This window comes from Musa acuminata, chromosome BXJ3-7 (genome assembly GCF_036884655.1).
Source record: "Musa acuminata AAA Group cultivar baxijiao chromosome BXJ3-7, Cavendish_Baxijiao_AAA, whole genome shotgun sequence".
Lineage (NCBI taxonomy): Eukaryota > Viridiplantae > Streptophyta > Magnoliopsida > Zingiberales > Musaceae > Musa > Musa acuminata.
The window spans coordinates 38763114-38780361 of NC_088355.1; the positions used below are offsets into that span (position 1 = coordinate 38763114).

The 17248-nt window shown below is 40.9% G+C and overlaps 2 protein-coding genes across 2 annotated transcripts; one reads left to right on the top strand and one right to left on the bottom strand.

Moving 5' to 3' along the window:
* Positions 1 to 32: 32 nt before the first annotated feature.
* On the top strand, positions 33 to 4515 carry LOC103992520 (probable potassium transporter 9). The gene is made up of 10 exons (XM_009412245.2): positions 33 to 375; positions 503 to 583; positions 664 to 898; positions 985 to 1230; positions 1363 to 1416; positions 1818 to 2078; positions 2343 to 2395; positions 2474 to 2597; positions 2744 to 2998; positions 3357 to 4515. Exons 2-10 carry the CDS (start codon positions 545 to 547, stop codon positions 4403 to 4405), a joined length of 2316 nt encoding a protein of 771 aa, XP_009410520.2. The 5' UTR covers positions 33 to 375; positions 503 to 544; the 3' UTR covers positions 4406 to 4515.
* A 179-nt stretch (positions 4516 to 4694) lies between these two features.
* LOC103992519 (U-box domain-containing protein 16) lies at positions 4695 to 7242 on the bottom strand. The gene has a single exon (XM_009412243.3). It carries the CDS (start codon positions 7002 to 7004, stop codon positions 4920 to 4922), a length of 2085 nt encoding a protein of 694 aa, XP_009410518.2. The 5' UTR covers positions 7005 to 7242; the 3' UTR covers positions 4695 to 4919.
* Between the last annotated feature and the right edge of the window lie 10006 nt (positions 7243 to 17248).

A 17248-nucleotide genomic window follows, 5' to 3' on the forward strand; every position in this document is an offset into this window, starting at 1 on the left:
CTTTCACTTCCTTCCCTTCCGAGCAATGGCAATTTGGGCAGATGAGGAACAGTAAAGACGGTAATAATGATCAAGATTCCTTTTTGATTTCCGAGGAAAAGGCAGAAGGATGAGTGGAGACACACAGCATTATCCTTGTTATATTATCCCTGCAGAGGAGCTCTCAACCGCGGGACCGGCTGTTGCTTTCATTGATCACACCGTCCAACGCTTGGAAGGCTCCACCATCTTCGTACTTACTACTATTCCATGTCTTCTTCTGCCTCTTCCACCACTCGGATGACTGTGGAGGGTGGGCCGCTGAGGTACTTGGACATGTGAGTGGTTCCTATTTAACGACCGGTGGAGTCAAGAATGGTTCGAGCCCTCCCGTAGGTATGTTCTTCTCTTTGTTCTAGTTTCAGAGACTATCTTAGACCAGATCTCTGGTCTCGCAGAGATGCATGGTAGAATCTTCTTGTGTATCTCTGGGAATGCTAACCGATCCATGTTTCCAACGAAGTCCTACATGCAGGAGACTCGGTGAGCAACTCCAAGACTCGTGATGGATCCTGAAGCCGGACAGAGTCCTAATGCCCTAAAGGTAAGATCGTGTTCACCGGAGATCCATCCCTTTGATTTCGTTTTCCCCCCAATCTTTACCAAGTGCTCAATCATCTGCAGAAGAATTCCTGGAAGGCCACTTTGCTTTTGGCATACCAAAGCCTAGGCGTGGTATACGGTGACCTGAGCATTTCACCTTTGTATGTGTACAAGAGCACGTTTGCTGAGGACATAAAGCATTCCGAAAGTAACGAAGAGATCTTTGGTGTGCTGTCCTTTGTGTTCTGGACTCTTACTCTCGTCCCACTTTTCAAGTATGTGTTCATAGTTCTTAGAGCTGATGACAATGGTCAAGGTGAATATAGCGATGATCGAGGTTGATTTTTGGGACCGAACATGTATTCCTTCGGGTTATGATCTGTCTTCCTTGTGAACTCGCAGGTGGTACTTTTGCTCTGTATTCTTTGATTTGTAGAAATGTAAATGTCAGTCTCCTGCCCAACAGACAGGCGGCCGACGAAGAACTATCGACATACAGATATGAATGCCACCCGGAAAGCAGCTACAAGCCGAGGATCAAAACTTGGATTGAGAAACACAAGAATTTACATGTTGTTCTCTTGATAGTAGTCATGCTCGGTACTTGTATGGTCATTGGAGATGGAGTGCTCACTCCGGCCATATCAGGTGGGCTTGCTTTCCTCTCTTGAAATTGAGAGTTGGTAATGTAAATATACCCTTTTGTGTTCGTATATTGAGTTCCATTTTACTTCATACTTTCTTAAAAGTCTTATTCCTCTGTTGTTGTTGTTGTTGCAGTGTTTTCGGCGGTTTCAGGGCTCGAATTGTCTCTGTCCAAGACTCACCATGAATGTAAGGTCCCAATCTTGCTTGGTCAAATCCATTTCTTATTAAACTAAAGGCTTGTATTATTGAACTTTTACTATAGCTGTTTTTATATGATGTAATACTGAAAGAACGGTTCTGCAAGTCCGGAATGACTTGATCTCTAAATATCAAATTATTTTTTTCTGTATTCCTACTCATGGTACAAGAGCATCTAGACAGTAATAAATCAATCCGCTTTTCTCGGTGATCTTCGTCCCCGATTGCGATATAACGCGAGCTTTCGGTTATTGATAAGCTAGGAATTCTTGTTCCATAGATCATCGTCTTACAGGGATTTGTTCACTCCAAAGTATTTGCTGTCTGAAAATATTGTTGATATGTACCACAATTTCCATCACCAACTGACCGGTGTTCTGCTTCTGTAGATGCCGTGGTTCCTATTACTTGCTTCTTGATAGTGTGCTTGTTTGCGCTTCAACATTATGGCACTCATCGGGTTGGATTCTTATTTGCACCAATTATCGTCACTTGGCTACTCTGTATCAGTGGACTCGGCATATACAACATCGTCAAATGGAATCCCCTTATTTATCAAGCGTTGTCGCCGTATTACATGTTGAAGTTCTTGAGGAAGACAAGGAAGGCTGGTTGGATGTCCTTGGGAGGAATTCTACTATGCATGACAGGTAACTGTCGAAGTGGATCACAATGGATTATAGTTTGTAGCTCGTCAATAAGCCAAATGAACAACATAAATGAAAGTCATTTGAGGCTTATCCTGTGATGTCCGAAAGGTTAATAGAGTTCTATAGCTGCTTAAATTGGTTATTTAGGTAATTGATACGGATAGGTCCTTTTTTCATGAAAATTTTCACTATCTATAAAGGTCTTGTTTATTATTTTCTACGTCAACAACATATGATGATTAATGTTATCTATCGTCACTGCAGGGTCAGAGGCAATGTTTGCGGATTTAGGTCACTTCTCATATAGAGCAATTCAGGTTAGTGTTTATGCCGTAAATGATTGCTTATGTTTGAACTCTCAAGATTCTCACCCTTGTTGTATTTGGTTAATGCAGATTGCTTTCACTTCGTGCGTTTATCCTGCTTTAGTTTTGGCATACATGGGACAAGCAGCTTACTTGTCCAAACATCATATTATCAGCAACAGTTACCAGATCGGTTTTTACGTCTATGTTCCAGGTGCCTTCTCTTTCTTCCCCAGCCACAAGGTCTCAATTAGTATGAGTTTTCCAAAACTGTTCTAAGGCCCCGACAAATTCATATATCAGCAGTAGCAGAATATTTTTGTGAATTATTGATCAGTAGAGCTTCTTTTTCTTGTGCAGAAAGTGTAAGATGGCCTGTGCTTGTGATAGCAATACTAGCTTCTGTTGTGGGGAGTCAAGCAATCATTAGCGGAACATTCTCTATAGTGAGCCAAAGCCAATCTCTCGGTTGCTTCCCAAGGGTCAAGGTAGTTCACACCTCCAACAAGGTACACGGCCAGATCTATATTCCGGAGGTGAACTGGGCACTCATGATCCTCTGCGTCGCTGTTGCCCTCGGCTTCAGAGACACAAAACATATGGGCAATGCATCAGGTTTACATTTTTCTGTCAACCCTCCTGAGCGCATTACTAGTATTTTGCACTCAACACTTATCACAGTGTCACTCTTTTGTATATGTGAAAATACACGATGAGAAATAGTACGATTATCTAAATGGAGTCTGCATTCATGTCGTTTTAAGATTGCAAACCTGCTTTCTAGAAAATATTCTGCTGTACTGTGGTTCTCATCATTTTTTATGAAACCAATCTCTGAAATGGCACACGACATTGTTCACATATATTTCTTGGCACACTCATTTTTCGGCTTGCTTTCATCTGTTTATTTATATTCTGCAATCGTCAGAATGTTTCGATGTCATTGACTGATCCTCTTTCTTTTCCTGTGCAGGCTTGGCAGTAATTACGGTGATGTTGGTTACCACTTGCCTCACGTCCTTGGTCATGATCTTATGTTGGCACAATTCCCCTCTTCTGGCACTTGCATTTTTTGTCATCTTTGGATCGATCGAGGCCTTGTTTTTCTCTTCCTCACTCATGAAGTTCCTTGACGGTGCTTGGCTGCCCATCCTTCTCGCGCTCATCCTAATGGCCATCATGTTCGTGTGGCATTATGCGACAATAAAAAAATACGAGTTTGATTTGCAGAACAAGCTTTCCCTCGACTGGCTTCTCGCCCTCGGCAACTCTCTTGGCATTTCCCGCGTCCCAGGCATTGGCCTTGTCTACACTGACCTCGTATCGGGTGTGCCGGCAAATTTCTCTCACTTTGTGACGAACCTTCCAGCGTTCCACCAAATCTTAGTCTTTGTCTGCATAAAATATGTTCCTGTTCCTTTTATTCCTGCTTCAGAAAGGTACCTTGTCGGTCGTGTGGGACCTCCAGAATTCCGATCCTACCGGTGCATCGTGCGGTATGGCTACCGTGATGTCCACCAGGATGTCAACTCTTTTGAGTCAGAGCTCATTACCAGTCTGGCTGATTTCATTCATGCTGAAGCATTACACCATTGCGACCCGTCTAATGATGAGGCTGAGGGTGGATTAACTGTCGTTGGAAGCTCTCCATATAATTCGTCTACCAAATTGAACTTACGGGATGCAAACATGACGGTGCAGATATCAGATGAGAGGAATTCCGAAGGGAAGGAGGCCATGGGTAAAGCGAAAAGGGTGAGGTTCCTTGTGGAGGAGAGTGAAAGCTCAACCGAAGGTGTCATCGAGGAAGAGCTGCAGGAGCTACTTGTGGCCCAAGAGTCCGGTACTGCATTCATATTGGGGCATTCGCACATCCGATCAAAGCCGGGATCCTCCATGATAAAGAAGGTAGCAATAGACCTTGTTTACAATTTTCTCCGACGGAACTGCCGGGGACCAGACGTGGCACTTAGACTGCCGCCAGAGTCGCTCCTTGAAGTTGGCATGGTGTATCTCCTGTAAGCTGAAAACAAGAGTGTGCTGCAGTCTATATGGAAATTATACACTTAGACTAATTTGGCTACTAAAGTTTTCGAAATTATACTATATGGAAATGATGCAATCTTTCATTATTGGAGTGGTAAATGGTTTTGGAGCACCATTATGAATCATCAAGTTTATGCAGGTCTTCTGAGGTTTACAAACTGAATCATATTGCATGAATGAGGATTATGAAGTGCTGCAAGTTTCTGACTCTTTCCTGTCAAAGGTAATGCACAAAGGAACAGAATGCTTGGAAAGGCGTTTGCCATTTCGAGAACTCTCTTTTTTATTCGATCTCCAAACAAATCAAATCTGTAAACTCGTACGCGTAAAAATTGGCAATATTAAGACTTGGAAATTAAAGCAAAGAATCACTCGATTATGCACAATTGAGGAGAAAGAATGATGTCCGTCCGATCCTGAGCGGCGCGCGATAACTACACTTAACGGATCTTGCTGCGTGTGTATGTGTACTGTCATCGTTAACTTCTGATCATGATGCAACTGTAGTAGAGGACGTCGTGACGCTCATCGCCGAGAATCTGGCTGTGCGTTCCGCCTCCACGGCAGCCGCCCACCGCCGGCAGATCCGACTCAGCGACGCCGCCTTCCGCCTCGCCCGCTCCGTCCCCGCCCCCATCAGCTCCCAGATCACCCACTCGATCCCCGGCATGGCCGCCAGCTCCGCCACCACCCCCGACTCCGACCGCCGGCACACCGCCACCAGAGCCGCCGCTGCGCTCTCCCTCGCCCAGTCCGACCCCCGCCGTAGCAACCCGACCAGCCGCGCAACCGCCCCCTCCGCCTTCGCCACGGCCTCCGCTCCGCCCCTCCTCGCCACTGCCGCCAGCACCGCCGCCGCCTCCTCCGCGACCTCCGGCTCTCCCACGGCTTCCAGTGCCGCCCCCACCACCCCCCCCTCCACCAGCCGCCCGGTATTTTCCCGGTCCCCGGCGAGGCTATGGATGGCTGCCATGGCGTCCTTCTTTGAGCTGGCGGGGCCGTGGCGCGCCATCTGCAGCAGCACCTCCACCACCCGGGGGTGTCGTGCGAGTCGCCGGCGGTAGGAGTGGATGGAGGAGAGGCTGAGCACGGTGGCGGCAGCGTTCTCCTTCGCCCGCCACTTGGCGCCCTCTGCCAGGACGTGGACGATCCCGTCGACGGCGCCATCCGCGTGCATGATGAGCCGCTTGTTGGCCTCCAGGATCGAAAGGTTGAGCAGCGCAGTCACCGCGCTGACCTGGAGCCCAGCGTCGTCCGATCGGAGCAGCGGGAGGAGGAGGGGAATCGCACCGGCCTCCGCTACGAATGCGCGGTTGTCGGAGCCGTGCTTGGCCAGCAGTCGGAGTTCGTGGACCACCCGGTGCGCGGCATCCGTACACGGCGCCGCCGCGAGCTCCTCCACGAGGAAGGACGCAGTCATTCTTGCCGCCTCGAGCGCAGCCTTGTTAGCCGCTGCTGTCGTGGCGTTGTCGGCATCGGCTTGCTCGTTGCTGGTGACGTCGGCTCCGTCGAAGGGAAGGTTGTTGTCGCGGCACCAGCAGCAGATGAGGTTCTTGAGGGCGCGATTGGGGACGAGCTCGAGGTGGGCGAGGGCTTGGCCGGACTTGGGGCAGGTGGCATGGCCGGAGCCGATCCATCGAACGATGGAGTCCCTATCGTACGTCTGTCCGGTGGCCACCACCATCGGATCCCGCATGAGGTCCAGCGATATCGGGCACCGGAAGTCTGCCGGCACCGCGAGGTCCTCCGCCTCGGAGAAGGGCGATTTCTTGCCGTCGGCACCGGCGGAGGTGTCCAATCTGGGAGTTGATGCCCCGAACAGGACGTACCTAGCGTATCGTAGGATCGACGCGAGGGCCACCATGGCCGGCACCCATCTGTCGGCGGCGGCGCCGTCGGCGATGTCGCGCTCGAGGCTGTCGATCTCGTGGCGGCAGTTCCATGAATCATCGATGCCGAGCCGCCGGAAGATCCCCTGCAGCGCGGCATGGTCGGGTACCGTCCCGCTCTCGACGAGTGCGATGAGCTCGAGAATATCTCGGCGGAGGGAGAGGGCAGCGGGATCGACGGCGGGGGAGGAACGTCGGAGCTGGCGGAGGAGGAGGCGGACGTGGTCCCTCACGTCCTCAGGAATCCGAAGCTCCGCCACAGGCAGGATGTCAAGGAAGGTGGCGAGGTCGACAACTTGCTCGTGGATCTCAGCGGCAAGGGGCTCGGCCCGGAAGAGGACGAAAGCGCGGCTGCGGGCGGAGCAATGGTCAAAATGGGCCTTGAGGCGGTGGAGAACGAGAAGAATCTCGCGGAAGCAAAGCGAAGCCAATCGCGGGAGGGCAAAGTCAACGCAGCGGTCGTCGTCATCTCGGACGGCGAGGAGTAGCTCCTCGAAGAGGAGGGAGAGCTGCTTAACGTTGCGGGGGACGGAGGAGAAGTTGGGATTAACACGAAGGGGGGACGACGACGGCGAAGGTTGTTGGTGGGAGGAGACGTCACGGGAGACGAAGAGGAGGTGGCGGAGGAGGTCGGCGTCGGTGGACGGGTCGGGTGGCGGAGGAGGGGAGGAGGAGGAGGTGGCCATGGAAGAAGCTGTCGTGTCCTCGATTCAAGCGTCGGGAGTCGTAACAGGAAAGGAAGGGGAGTTCGAGGGGTCTATATGGTGGTGGTGGTCGTCCGCTGCTGGTGCTGTTCAGTTATGTCGGCCGGAATTGCGTGGAAAGCAAGAGGATGTATGAGCTGGGGAGGAACAAGTGCGGTCGCCGCCCTCGTTACTTTTTCCCTGTGTTTCCTTGCTGGATTTGTTTTATAGTTGGAGGATGGATGTGACAACCGTGCTCCATGAGAGAACGGCGAAGGTGGTGGCGGTCAAAGATGGTAGTAATCTAATACCAGTATGCGTGTTGGACAAGTCCACGCCCAATCTTTACGTTGATCTTTTCCCCAACAAAATTATTATTATTATTATTTTTTCTTCTCTCAATTGGTCGATAACCGTAGAACACGTGATGACGACAGTAAATGTCAACCGCCCACGTTGGTTATCGCCGGGGATTGTTGGTCAAACGAGAACACGAGGCGTGACGTCACCTTGTTACCACTGGCACGTGTTCAATGAGAGGCCACGTCAAGGCCGGCTCGCGCTTCCGGACGTGGACATGCCACGTATGTTCCGTGGATACGGTCACCTCGTATGCAACTTCCTTTCACGTGTGTTTCGGCTGTGTCTTATACGACGGTCGAGATACGGGGAGCGGTAACCATGGCTTGGTCACAGCGGAGCATGGTAGGGATGATGCTAACTCAATACCATGTTTGCCTCTTGTTGAGATAATTGATAATATGAGAAAAAAATATGGTTAAATATTTCACAAGCAACTTTATCTTTTTATCGAGATTTATTCTATCGACTTATTCTCCTCATCGGTAAACTAAACAAAACCTTCTTTTGACTCTTTCACGGGATTGAAGCGGCAACCTTCTCCTTCCATTCTCTCTCTCTCTCTCTCTCTCTCTCTCTAACATCAATGACCGCTAGTTCTTGGTCTGACCTGTTCAGTAATATACACTTCTTAATATTAAGACAAGTCTAAGATGATGATTAGTTCTATCTTTGAGTAAGTAAAACCATCGTATCCTTAGACATTATCAGCAGAAAAATACTCTTTTTCGCTTCTTGTTTCCTTCAACTTAATCCTTCATTATTTGCATGTAGCGCCACGTAAAACATATTTTAGGGGCTGATGGAATCGATGAGAGATGTGACGATTAATGTTTTACGACCTCATTCTTAATATTAAGACTCGCTCGTCGTCTCTTTCTAAAGCATTTGATCGGCCATTATAGATGGAAAAGGTCTTCGACTAGTGATGAAACTTTCCAAAAGCCATACATCCACTTAGGAAAAAAAGAGAGGTAAAGAGATCGCATTGGAGCAATCATTGTTAGTTCTTCGACATCATGACACAAACAATACTATTCATCACAATTCCAACCACCCAACACAATTTATGCCTCCTGCTTGCTTCGTCAATCCACCACCACATAGCAACAACCTTAGTCTGTTTTCTATAATACCTTACAGCCACCCAACAATAATAATAGGACATGAGAGATTCCAAAGCCATGATCAGCTGTATCAAAAAGACAATGCATGATGAAGGAGAGAGAAGCGGAAGAAGCCAACGCAACATACTTGCAATAAAGACCCATAGAAGAAGCTCTTGAAGTTCAACACAAACTTCAGATCGCCATCCAATAAAGAGCAAAGTCAATTTTGCATGGGAATAATGGCATCTGAATCAAACAAGGTCTTAGTCAAAGAAGTTAGGCTTAGATGGACATATTCATGTATGTGCATCAGATGAAAGGATCAAGAGAATAATCTCACATCGCGTATAACTCATAACATGAAAACTTAAGATCTTGGATTGAATTGATGTCCAACCTGATATATATATCCTAACTTTAACCAATTTGATTCATATTAATTGTTATTTGATTTCTTATATAAAATGGAAAGGGAGAAAAAGAACCTTATATTTTATTAATATCAATTGTGTATACATCATGTCTACTAATTGTAGTAGACATCATTGTGAGCAATTTGAATGATGCTAGAATTTTCACAATAAACTTGTGGAATGAGACTCGTAAATCTTAAAGCAACTAATACAACCAAAGCGATTGATTCTGTATGTCCAATCTTTTGATAATATTTATAAAATATTTTTTTTCTTCGTTCCAATTACTCGAGTCATGACCAACGTAGAGGGTGAACTCATTAGAGAGGTTCTCGAACCGGAGGGAGAGGAGCTGCACCACGACCACCACGATGATCTCGAGCACTCATCGTGCTTAGTTGATCCCTTTTATATAATAACTTTGACATCTAACATGATACAATAGCTTAATAGATAAATTTTGATCCGAATAAGGGTGAGCCGCGCTCTTACTAGTAGATGCTAGATGGACATGATAATCAAGTTATGGTTTGACTGAATGAGGACGAACGACACTCTAACAAATAGATATAGATCGATAAGTAGACCACTATAGCATTAGAAAAGATACAAATAATGTGCATTAACATTGAGAAGTTTAACTTGGATTCATCATTATTTAATTTTTATTTATATACAAATCACTTACTTGCTCCAAAATAAATAAATTTTAAAAATATAATATGCTTTGTATATATTTTAATATTATCTATAATATGATATTTAGAAAATTATTTATATGAAATTATTTATGTATTTTTTTTTTTTACACAACACATCTCCAACTTATCCCCATCTAATTTTTACAATTTTCTCAATCTAGTATTTTCCTATCAGAGTAAGTATATATATGATGAAATCAGCACATGAGAGACCCAAATTGAAATGATCACTTGAAACCCTAAAAATTAGGGTGGAAGGTTTCTAAAAGGTAGAAAAATACAAGAAAGAAAACGAAAACTATTCCATTCATCCATGACCCAAATCACGCTATCCAAGAGCGATAAATAATGAAGAACAACATTAATCTTATACAAGTTTTTCTACTCCTTTAGGATCCACATCTGACCCTTTCTTTTGCTGAGTCCATCGCACTGAATTGGTGTGCCAAAGAAGACCTAATCTGACCTACCCTAACCTAACCTAACCCAACCATGTCACGCAAGTTTTCTAGTCAATTCATGGATGGCTGGCCAGTCTCGATTTGGTACACCAAAGGCAATAAGAGAGAGGGGCCCAGCCGAGCAAACCAATCACGTGGTGGGTGGCGTTGTTGGCACGTCTCCATCTTCTCGATTTAGTTTTGGATATATTTATTTCCTATAAATACAAAAGAAATTTATGGAATGAGATCTGCAAATATATTTTAGATGTAAATTCGATACGTTCATTTCGACAAACAAAATTTTCCTTTTCATTTTCCAAATCTCAAAATCGAAAATAAAAAATGCTTTAATATTTTTAAGATTAAATAAATTCTTTTTGTGTTATTGTGCTAAGAAGGATCTCTTTCATGCTCACCAGCTATCATCATCGCTCGTCAGCACGTAGAAGAGGAGATGGCACTGTTTTCTTTCGTTCCATCGCACGCCACATTAACATCCTCTTTTTGGTAGATGAAGTGATCACATTTCTCGGGACGGGTATCGAAGAGTAAGTGTTCGTTCGTTGCTTCCCATCAATCGACCTTTCTTCTTCTTTTCTTCTTCTTCTTCTTCTTCTTCTTAGCAGCAGAATCATGGATGGTTGCAAGATGAGTTGGGGAGGAAATATCCAAGAACGAAGGTGGGTGGCGGGTCTCCTTCGACATCATGTCGCAGGTAAGAGGGGATGCAGACATGGCATTCCCCACCGACAGCGGTGCGTTGGTTGACAACACCCAACGCGGAGATGACGTGCTCCGTGTCAATACTCGTAGCTGTAAGTGTCCGTCACGCTGTCTGCTCGCGACTTAAATCATGACCTAATAGTGACATCATTATATTTGACTGCCAATTTAAACCTCCGTACGTGTGATTCAATCAAAATAATGAACATATGATATCACTAGATTTGATTATCAATCGGAAACTCCACGTTTAGCATTTGGTCAAATATTAAATAATCATCAAAACTTAGACATATGATTTTGAGTGTCAATCAAACATTTAAAATCCATTTTTAGTCATTATAATTTTGATCATTTACTACTTAAGCTCTTATGATTTAATCTTCTGCATGTACTCCATTAAAAATATTGATATTATTTTTAGATACGAATAAGTCATAAAAAATTAAGTAGTTCACGATAAAAACCACAAGGGTTAAAATGAACATTAACCAAATAAACAATTAGTTAAGGCTCGATATGTCGACCAATTAAATCATAATCAACTAATTAAAGCTTGACATGTGACATCGTTAGATTTACCTACCAATCAAAACTCAACATTAAGCATACGGTCAAACCATAAACAATCAACAAGATGATGATGTGATGTCACACATGTTAAACGTATTTACTAATGATAACGTGTGATATCACACACACGTTAAATGCATTCATCTATGAACAAATCAAACTCCCTTCGTTAGATTTAGAGCATCAAAGAAACATAATTTTGTAGGATCTTTCGAGGTACGAGAGATATTTTCTCATGAAAAAAAGATGAACGATTTAAGGGATTATTAAATTTGGTGATATGATATATTTTGATTTGAAGAATAAATAAGATCCGATTAACATATTGGCGACCATTCTTAATACTAACAATCCTACCATCAAACAAGAGTCAAGATGCATTCATCGGTAAGGTATATCTAAGATAAGTGTGTCGAGTTCATCATCATTATAAGCTATATCACAAATGTGGTGAATACCTTAGTTTTTAAAGGTTCTAAACATTACAATTGGAAACAGAAAGCTCAGCCTGAATGATATGAAGCTTCTGCCTGTCTGACAGTAAATGAAATGTATTCTCCATATTGTTTTCTGAAGGAAGCAGGAAACATACACCAAGAATGGGCTCAATCACCTCATTGGCCAGATACGAGGTGGGAGAGTGCTTTGGCATGTAGTTATCCTCCGAGGCCTCTTTCCTCTCGATCTCAATCGACATGAAACCCCTCTTTCTCTTCTGAGATTGACAATCAAACATGAGCTTATCTTTAAACCTAATCGAGACAAGATTTACTCCTTTATATTCTCGATACGATGACATGGAAAAGAAAGAAATCTATCCCTTATCTAAAGATCGAGACAAGATAATTTTAAGTGCGAAATGACGTTTACTTATTTATATTTATGCTTAGTAATTAAAAACTCATCTAAAATCTTTTTGACTGTGGGAATGAGATAAACCCTACAAGTCAATTGGATCAGTCGATAGCTCGATCGAAAGCAACACATGTCTTGTCCGAGGACGACGTTCTTAGGCATTATAATGTAAATGATAGGTAGATGATTTGGACTATTTTATGTACATACATGCATGCATACCGACACATATATTTATGTGTGTGTGTGATGCACGTTTAGATAGGATAAGACTGACACAACAGCCAGTCGCGGCATGCCACCAACCTCCCTCATCTCCACTGCTCTCTTCACGTCCACAGTCATTGAACCCAAAGAGCCTTCGTGTGGCTCCTAAGAAGATAAAGCAGCAAAAGAGATAAAGGCGCCGACATGATTTAAATGCTTAGCTTTTTGTCCGAGGGAATCAGATGCGAGTCCTAACAAATGATTCGACTCTTAATCGCAGTCATGGAATGCATGCATTCTAGTGTTTAAAATGAAGCTAATAGTAGTGTAATATCAACTCAAGTCTTTCTATTAATTTAATATGAGATTAAATATTTTTATTAAAAATAAAAATATTTATAAATAATATTATATTATATTATTTAATTAGGTAATATATATTATAAATATAATTAAATTCTTATTATGATTATCGATCGTGAAAGTGAGGATTAGGGTTTTCGAAAAAGAATATTTTTACCACAAAAGATTTTAATCTCTGTCATTAAATTTTACTTTTCAATTATATCCTTCAAAAATTAGATATTTCTATTATATATCCCAAAAAAAATTATACTTTTACTCTTCAAAAATTAAAAAAAATTTGAGTTAGAAATTAAAAATTTATGCTGATTAACGTTGATAATTATTGTGACTAATAGAAAGAAAGTCCTGGTATGATTCTTTAGAAGATGATCCTCATGAGAGAGACTCTCCTAATTATTTATTCTAGACACTTTCCTCTTGCTCGTAAAAAGATAGAACCTATTACGGATGAACCAACCCAACAAGTCATTGAGTGATTATAGATCTTTTCTTATCTCTTTTTTATTCATAATTCATCGCTTTTAGTAATTCTATGAAAAATAAGAAGAGAGGAGAAGATTGAGTTTTGCTTTTCTTTCATATTAGCATCACCCTTTCAAAATTTTGATCTTTCATTAATTGACTTTATTTTTCTGACATTAAAATTTTTCGTATAAGAGTATATTATGGTTTTTATATTTATAATTAAATGTTATGATAGATTTTGATTGTTCTACATATAGAGAGGGTTTGTAATTAATCAAGGTTCACTTCCAAGTATATCTCAGAGATTAGGGGATTAGGCCAAAACCTTATAAAAATTATATCGAGAGCATATCCAACAAAATTCCTTTGATGATTAAATTAGAAAGAACTCAAGAGACTTATAGAGTAATGACTTGTCAAATTGATTCGAATGATGCATGGAGTTGAGTCAACGTCCTCATTTGCACCATGCTATTAGACCTACAGGTTGGAACACATAACGTGTCGACTCGATAGGATGGCATGCAGACGATCATCTATATATTATATCTATAAGCAACAAAAATATAATTCAATCAATAAAACAAAATTTTCAGCAAAATCACATCCAAAGTGGAAGAAAGGTTATTTTTTTTTATATTATTCTTACAATCTAACCTATCAAAAATATATACTTGCTAGTTAGTGTAGTTTTGAGGCTATAATTAGGGGTCATTCATAATACTTGAACCTACTTTATTAGTAGTAGTATATTATCTATCCAATCTTCTTGATGTAGGAAACACGTCATGACGTTGTCAAATATTGTGAAGTTGATTGATTGCTAGCACAATTTTCGTGTTGCCTTCTTCACCGATGATTGTGCCTTAGGATCAATGAGTCTTAACCACTCGTCAAGTGTCGTGTTGCATCCTTTTCCCTCCACATATGTTATATTCCATCATTCTCTCTCTCTCTCTCTCTCTATATATATATATATATATATATATATATATATATATGGAGGGAAAAGGATGACGTATTATTGCTGATAAAGCGTGCCACCATCTTTACGACTTCGTTTATAGATTCTACGACTTGATGTGGGACCAACTTAAAAGAGCACCAAGTCATTCTCCACCGCCATGTCTATAAAGTCGAATTAGAGAAATACTTGATAGATTCAAATAAAAGAGCACCTTATTTTCAACAAAACATCTAAAACAATATTTTTCCATTGATCACAAAGTTACATATTGAATATTATAAATACAAAGCATGAACAAGCAATTCTCTTAAATTTGATGATAGTTACATATTAGATTTGATTATCAACACACGACTAAACGATAGTTTGCTGTGATATGTTTTTACTATTCAAAATCATTCAATGCTTTTATTCGAGATATCAAAATTTATTCATCGCTCATTTCAGTTATTAATTAGTGATAAAAAAATATATAGTCAGTCAATTTTCACCCATTGTGCAAATATCATATAAAATCCGTAGAAAGAAAATACTCAAATAACCTGTTATCTGTTTGCCCACATAGATATGAGTCAAAGGGACAGTTCGAGATAATTACAAGATGCCTCATCTATATAATATTTATAAAAATATTTTGTAGGAGTCCAAAGGGTAGCTCGGGACAATTATAAATTGTCTTCTCTAAAGAATCTTGATAAAAATATTTTCTTTCTAAGGTCAAGTACAAAAATGCATCCTCAACTCTAAATAAGAGGGCTGAAAATCGATAACATAAGCATAGAGAAATTGCTCTCGAGATTAGCTTAAACGTCAAAGAGATCGGCTTGGGAAGCCTCTTTCAATTTTATTCTCAGTGCGAGTAACATATCGGGAAGAGATACTTTCCACCTCGGACGACTCTATGCATATAAATCAGGGCCACATTAGATTGATAAGGACGTCAACAATATTTTTTGATAACAAATTAACTTTCTACTTTGTATGTCCTCTGAGACGGGTTACAAACGAGTCTCACGACTTAGATTAAATATATTACATTTGGTCATAATTTTCACGAGCTTTTGTCCCTACAAAATTTGAAGTCCGGAGATAAACTTGAACATCTTGCACGAGTAAATGGACCAGACTAAGTTAACTCTATCACATTGAATTGATAATTTTGATTTAACAAGCAAATGAGATTTATGTCTCGGCAAACGAATTAATTAGAGAGTTCAACATCAATCGTAGACCCAATCCACCATGAATCGAACTCGACTTGATCCAATCACTCGGTGGTCGAATAAGATGTTCTCCGCGAACAATTATCCATGAGGAACAAAATGGTTAGCACATCTTCAACGTTGCCCCTATAATATCATATCATGCATAGAAGCAAATGACCAATTCCACCAATTCATTTAACGACGCATGTGAGTCAACGACTAAGAACTAATGTTGAGACTTCATCTGTTGCGTAGATTATAAGGAGCTATTACTACTTTCCATAAAGTAATGCTTTGTTTCCTCTTTATTCTGTTTCCACTTCGCGTCCAATGGTGTGGGATAAATAAATATTACTTTTATTTGGAGAAAAATTGCTCGTTCAAATAGATTTTTTTGGGGTCATAAATTGATTAATTTATTGTCAACGTGTTATGGTCCACAATCAACCTAATGCCATTTTTGCAAATCAATTTATTGTCACAAATGTTTTATCAAAACACAAAACTTTGTTTTGTTAATTACAAAATAAAAAAATTATCATAGCTTCTTTTAAACACACTCACGAATAAAATATTATTCTCAACTAATTTTCTCACCAACTTATGCTAATAATATATATATTTTTTCTCTATCATCTTCGCCATCGTGTTCATAGTAGAATGATGTTCCGATTCTATCTTTAGATGCACTAAGGATATATGATTCGTCTTAAGACAATGATTTACGTTTTTAAAACCCTTGTAATATCTATTATTAATTCATTTATATATTATTCAATTAAAATACTTAATTAGAATGTATTATAATAATTTTATTATTGTTCGAACAAGAAAGATGTACAAAGTATATTTTTGAATATCCAAAAGAAGCACAACCAAACTCCTTCACACCACCGATTTCTACTATAACAATAACAATATATACATATATATTATAGAGGATTTCATACAAAATCTTTGATGCTAAAATACAAATTCATAATCCAATGTGCAAGTGACAAAATGTACGTTTGCAAGATAATAATTTACGAGGAAAAGAAATGTTGTAGTAGGTTGATATGGGGGAGGCAACGAGTTTGGGTTCATCCACAAATGCATGTCATGATAAGTTTCCAAGCCGACAAAGGTGAGGCAAATCCACATGATTTCAATGAGTGTCACGTTGTGGTGGGATCTTTTGGAAAGCTCGTCCACTGCTTGACTTAACCTTTGTCTTTGTCTCTACCCAACACAACAAAACTGTGGTTTGGTAGGGCTTCTTTTTTTTTTGGTTTCTCAAGAAAAATTAGGAGAATGTCTATGATATCAAATTTATTTGGAAGAATATGAATGAATGTTGGGTGAGTGTCGTTTCCTATGTGAATCAAACGTTTCATTATGTACGAAATGTTTTTATATATCAATGATGATCTAATGATCAAATTAATTTTAATTATCAATCCAACACAATCCGATTTGATATGCTTTCCATGTAATAAATTAATATTATATCGTTATTGACATAAGCACGAAGACTAATTATCTATTTTGAATGAGTCAGTATGATTTTATTCTTTCAGAATGACTTCCAAAAAAACTTATCTGAGAATGCAAAAGGCTTATAAACATTTGGTTCTTTTACTCCTCAACTAACGTGTAATTAAATATTTTTAACGATGGCCCCCGGAATCAATGGCTCATGACTCTCATTCTAGCTTTAAAATATTAGGGAAATAAAATCATTGATGTCTCTATCAGCATGATGTGGCCTTGATCTGCATGTGATGAGTCTTCTAGGATAGAGCATGATTTCTTCGTACTCATTATCTATACAAAGACCAAGATTGAAGGTAGCTTCGCGAATTGATCCTTTTGATATTT

Coding starts and splice junctions, on each gene's coding strand:
- LOC103992520 (XM_009412245.2), top strand. CDS start 545: ATGGATCCTGAAGCCGGACAGAGTCCTAATGCCCTAAAG. Junction 1,417..1,817: donor GTCCAAGACTCACCATGAAT/GTAAGGTCCCAA, acceptor CTGCTTCTGTAG/ATGCCGTGGTTCCTATTACT. Junction 2,396..2,473: donor TCTCATATAGAGCAATTCAG/GTTAGTGTTTAT, acceptor TGGTTAATGCAG/ATTGCTTTCACTTCGTGCGT.
- LOC103992519 (XM_009412243.3), bottom strand. CDS start 7,004: ATGGCCACCTCCTCCTCCTCCCCTCCTCCGCCACCCGACCCGTCCACC.